Source organism: Rutidosis leptorrhynchoides, chromosome 11, assembly GCF_046630445.1.
Source record: "Rutidosis leptorrhynchoides isolate AG116_Rl617_1_P2 chromosome 11, CSIRO_AGI_Rlap_v1, whole genome shotgun sequence".
NCBI classification, from domain to species: Eukaryota; Viridiplantae; Streptophyta; class Magnoliopsida; order Asterales; family Asteraceae; genus Rutidosis; species Rutidosis leptorrhynchoides.
Window position 1 is genome coordinate 72,631,934 of NC_092343.1, and position 6,090 is coordinate 72,638,023.

Here is a 6,090-nt window from a genome sequence, read left to right on the forward strand (position 1 = left end):
TCCCCTTACGGGAATTAAATCTGGTAAAACTTCCTCCCCCATGGATTCAAACCTGCGCCACTTCAATGAGCGGTGAACACGGGCCCGCCCCCAAAGGAGCTGGTACCACTCAGGCTGATGCCTCGGTGGCACTAAATCATATGATTTAGAATTATATGATTGATAGACTAAATCATATAATTTCCTTTTTCAAAAATAGAAAGTCAAAAAAATAATTATATTCAAAACATTTATCAAAGCAAAACACGATATCATTCTGATTATATCCAGTCAAATTCTCATTGATTATCATTATCTTAAAACAAAAAATAAAATAAAAATTAAGATTCAATTTTGTAATGTTTGCAATATAATTAACAAATTGGCCAAGTAAACTGCTACTTTATTTGATCTCAAACTGACTATTATATAGTCAAAGTCATACTGTACAAAACAACTGAAACTGAGATATTTATGCTACTAACAAACTTATATAAGTTACTATGTATACAAATAGGAAATATCAAAACAAATAATAAACTTAATAATTAATGCAAGTCTAGATGCAGCCCTGAGGAATCAAACAACTCTCACGACTGGATAATCTTATTCAAACAATTCTATCATCAGTCTTGGTAACTTCATTTCCATCTTCATGATCAAAATCTCAATTCATCAATTTTTATGATTACAAACAAACTGAAGTTGAATACGACTTTATAATCATCAACAAAATCTATGCCATTTGATTCAAACTTCACAATCAAAATCACATATAATCACTAAATAAAAAACCCATATTCATCATCATTGTTTAAGGATCCGTGAACAAAATGATTACAGATCCGAGTTCCTGTATACATGATTGAGCTACATGAACATTCAGTTCGCATTAACATCATCATTTGATTCATGAATTTTCAGATCTAAAGTTTAGGTCCGAAAAATGAAAATTGAAATTGAGATGATTGATGAACGTTAGGTGTGGTGATGGATTTACAAAATATTTCATGAAGAATTCGTAGCCTGAAATCAATCAAATCGTGAAATCAGAGTTCAAGTTCATGAGAAACCGACAAAATTGTTCTTCATCGATTTTTATTTTTGATGTTGTTATAGCTCAAAGTTATTCACAAGAAAGGTTAAACGAGGCGCAGGGAATGATCTGAAATCAAGTTTGAATCATAACTTTATCAATTGTTGACCCACCCCGTCCGTTGAACGGAAATTGTAAATATTAGTTTTTAAAATTATAAGTAGTGATGACAATTACATATGTTATCGATCAAATGTAGATTATAATTAGTTTCATGATAATTATATATGGAAGAATTCGTGGTTTGCATGGTATTTTTCTATTAAATAAAAAATAATTATTAAATCTTATCTTAAATATAATAAGCAATCGGATTTTAATGCTTCAATTTCAAAATTGAAATTCAATTAACCAATTAAAATTTAATATTTTTTAATTAACTATATTATTATTTATTATTTAAGTAATTTAAAATAAAAAATCATTGCGTCATTAGATTATCTCTATCTCTACTATATATTAAAACCACGCTTAATAGAACAATTATTTAATTTAGAATAAAATTTCAACCATTGGATTAGGCAAATTACAATTAAATCTCTAGTTTTATGAGCCCGTCCGTTATATAAATAATAATAATCTATATTAATATACAATAGTTATATAAATATATCACGGGTATGATATATTCATGACTTACCTACGACCAGTCAATTGATAAAAATATTAACTCGGACCGTATCCATGTATAAGGTTCTTCTATTACGGATATTAGTTATTAATTTAAAATTTAATTAATTATATAATAGTAATAGTAAATAGTAATAACCTACAATTCTACAATCTATACTATGTAGGTATTTGGATAAGGATACAAAAAATCTAGGTATTTGGATAAGGATACAAAAAATCTACGTAGTATTAATTATAGGTTCTAACTAACTGAATATAGAAGATAGATTTTATATATATTTAAAGTTTTGTAGGATATACATCGTGGTGTATTTTCGAAACTTAATATTACGTTTTTTATTTAAGGAGAATAATTGTTTATAAGGGTATTACTATTAATTAATGGGGGATAATTCTTACACACACTTTTTTTATTCTCACACACCAATTGAGTATTATTAGAAGAGTAAAAAATTAAAATAAGTGTGTGAGGATCAAAAAAGTGTGTGTGAGAATCATCCCCTTAATTAATTGATAAATCTCTATTAAATAATAATAAATAAATGTATGGATAAATTTTGATTGATTTGGAATCTCCTTAAATATAGTGTATAAGATAATTACTATAATTACTCCGTATAAGTTAACCACAAGTTGCCACATAAGCAAATTTAACCAGAATTAATAACAGACTGACACGTAGAATTATTGGCACGCGCTTTATAATAATGTATATAGATAGATAGATAGATAGATTGTTACTTTCCTGTATTATCTGGATATCCGAATTTCAGTGACAAAGCCATCCATATAATTGTAACAAGATTTCTAAAGAGTATAAATATGAGGGACCAATGTCATTAAAAATTAACTTAAATGACTAGCCTACAACATTTGATAAACATGAGGGACCAATAATGTAATTTTGTCTATGAGGTGACCTGAAGTTTACTTCTTATAACAGGTTAACTACATAGAACAATTTAAATAGTTGAATGCATACAATAGTAGATATGAAAGTTGGATGCATATAATAGGAATTTAGTGAAAGTTTAATACATTTTCAAACAATTTTCCCTTATTTTATTTATAGTTTTAACCTTTACGATTTGGCCATAGTTGTCGATAATCACTATTGATCTACCACCCTCTTTCATAATCACCTTATATCTATAAAATAAAATAAAAAGTCCGATTTAAGGGTTTTGTGTTCTTGATTTTGGATTTGAATTTATTCGCTGTTAACGTGTGATAATGAAATCTATTTTTCATGCCTTTTGGATATGGATAAATTGTGTTCATTACATTTACATTATTTATTGAGTTCATCCAAAATGATTGTCAAGCTGATGTTTGTCGTTCAGAACTAAGTTCAATCAGAATCTTTGAATAACTCAAATTTAAATCTAGTTCAATACTTAATCATTATGTTTTATCAAACACACCATTTAACTTATAGCTCACAATTGCTTCACTTGTAAAAATTTAAAATTCTGTAGCTGTATAATAAATTTAATATGTAAAAATAAATGTTAAGATGAATGTTAGCGGGCTGGAAAGATTATCATTCAACTACTAAATCTTAACTGACTGAAAATGTCTGACTCAAAATTGCTTATTCACTTATTTTTAAAGACTCAAAATTGTTTATTCACTTATTTTTAAAATGGTGCTCAACGGTTTGTGACCACTCCTATAAGAACGCTATTATAATAAAATTTGTTAAAGACTAACTATTTAGCTCAATATGCATATCAGCATTTCATATAATGGATGAAAGACTAACTATTTAGCTCAATATGCATATCCGCATTTCATATAATGAATGTGTGCATTTCATATAATGAATGTGTTTGTCTTCACATTAGGCATCCGATGTATAATGAATATGTTTTCATTCAAAATATACATCCAAATTACATATAAATATATAATAGATAGATATGTACATGCATTCATATTTAGTAAATATGTGACATATAGTTTTATTGTTATAAAATATATATCTCTCGCACACACATATGTTCGTGTGTTTTGTGCTTATGTAGACGAAGTCAATTGCACAAAAAGAAAAACTCAAATATTGGCAACATATAAACACACTTGTCATCACTCAGTTGGTAAGTCTCATCCCGTACTTGGATGATTAATGAGACAATGATGATCCTTCTCTTTCAATCAAAGTCACTACTAATTATATCTTGGTCTCTTGTATTATATTATGCAAGTTGTATATGAATTGATCACTAACTTTAGTTTTACAAGTATAGCTTCTTATAATGTAATCATGTGTATAAACTCTTAAACACCAAAAATACATTGATATTTAGAAGAAGGAAAAAGTTAACTAATATTATAACTATTACGGAGTATTATGTTGGGTGATGATCTATACGATGTATTTATAAGTGATTCTATTTTCACTCTTTTTTATAGATTAACAACATCATTAATCATATATTCATATCCTACACAAATAAATTTTAGCTTAAAAATAATTATTACGTGATTAATCGTCTCCAATCATCGACGTGTGCATCTTAATTATGAATTACTAAAACAATGTTTAAGGTATAGAGCGAAATCTTTCTCGCAGCAACGTGCGAGCTATCACTCCGCTCATTTCAACTAATTCGTCAAACATTAGACAAATTATTTTCCTCAATACGAGTGATGGTATTTTTAAATAAAAGTACTAAAACAAATTTAAAGACTTGCTAGTAATAGAAGTTTAAGTAAACTAAGAATGAACAAGGATATGCAAACTGATTGTGTATTGATTGATGAAATGTTTACGACCTACACTTGCTTAAATACATCACAAATCACAAACATAATGATTAACACACCAATTAAGCCACACTAGTAAAGCTACTTTACACCTATCATACATGTGGAAATGAATCACTCAACATGGGCAAAAGTGTGCCAACAATAAAGCTGCCAACAATAAAGCAAAATACCAAATTAATTAAAAACAAATGAATCAAGATGGACACTTTGAGTTGGCATCAATATTTTAACACTCCCCCTTGGTGCAAACTCCCGATCAACAATCCCTAACGCCTCTCTAAATTCTATGAACTTGGCCTTCATTAGAGCTTTAGTAAAGATATCGGCTACTTGATCATTCGTCCTTACATTTGCTAGCTCGATCTCCCCGCTTAGAACCTTTTCACGAATAAAATGATATCTCATTTCAATATGCTTAGTACGAGCATGAAAAACTGGATTCGAAGCAAGCTTGATTGCACTTTCGTTGTCACATCTCAGTTTGACAACATAATCTACTTTTTCAAGTATGTCACCAATCAACCTTCTTAACCAAGTACATTCTTGAGCCGCCATTGTTGCAGCTATGTATTCCACTTCCGTGCTAGACAAAGCAACAACATCTTGCTTCTTGCTACACCATGAAATAACCGCGGAACCTATGTTAAAACAGTAACCCGAAGTTGAATGGAGATCATTTGCGTCTCCCATCTAATCTGCATCCACGAAACCATTTAACAAAACATTATCACACTTATTATACCACAAGCCAAGACCTATTGATCCTTTCACATAACGAAGGATCCTTTTTGCTGCATCAAGATGAACATTAGTTGGACATTGCATAAATTGTGAAACAATGCCAACCGAGTAAGCAATTCCCGGCCTTGTGATAGTTAGATAAATCAAACTTCCAACCATTTGTCGGAACAACTTCACATCCTTGAGCTCTTTTCCTTGATCTTTCTTCATTTTGAGGTTTGGTTCCATTGGAGTAGTCATAGGCTTTGACTCCCCCATGTTGAAACTTTCCAAGAGACTTCTTGCATAATCCCTTTGAGAGATAAAATACCCGTTTTCTAATTTATCAACTTCCAAGCCAAGAAAACATCCAATCTCCCCCAGATTCTTCATTTCAAAACGAACCGAAAGATCATCACGTAAACGAGAGATTTTTTACTCGTTTCCTCCGGTGATAATCATGTCATCAACATATAATAACACCAAAACATGGAAACCTGATTCTTTCTTTACAAACAAACTAGAATCCGCATCAGAAATCTTAAAACCACAAAAGACAAGGTATTGTGCAACCTTACCATACCAAGCTCTCGGAGCTTGTTTCAAGCCATAAAGAGCTTTCTTCAACCGGCACACATATTCTGAAAATTGATTTGAAATGAACCCAATAGGTTGTTCCATGAACACCTCACGATCAAGCTCTCCATAGAGAAAAGCATTCTTCACATCAAGTTGCCACAATTTCCACCCTTTGTAAGCCGCTAGTGAGATTATTGTTCTCACCGTTACCATTTTAGCCACGGGACTAAAAGTTTCCTCATAATCAAGCCCATAACTTTGACAAAAGCCACGAGCCACCAACCGAGCCTTGGACCTATTAATGGTTCCAT

General features: G+C 30.5%; 1 protein-coding gene across 1 annotated transcript; it reads right to left on the reverse strand.

Moving 5' to 3' along the window:
* Positions 1-5,170: 5,170 nt before the first annotated feature.
* On the reverse strand, positions 5,171-5,593 carry LOC139874681 (uncharacterized mitochondrial protein AtMg00810-like). Its single transcript, XM_071862090.1, has one exon. It carries the CDS (start codon positions 5,591-5,593, stop codon positions 5,171-5,173), a length of 423 nt encoding a protein of 140 aa, XP_071718191.1.
* Positions 5,594-6,090: the final 497 nt, after the last annotated feature.

Bases quoted from the DNA above. Each gene is read 5' to 3' on its own strand.
- LOC139874681 (XM_071862090.1), bottom strand. From the start codon at position 5,593: ATGAAGAATCTGGGGGAGATTGGATGTTTTCTTGGCTTGGAAGTTGAT.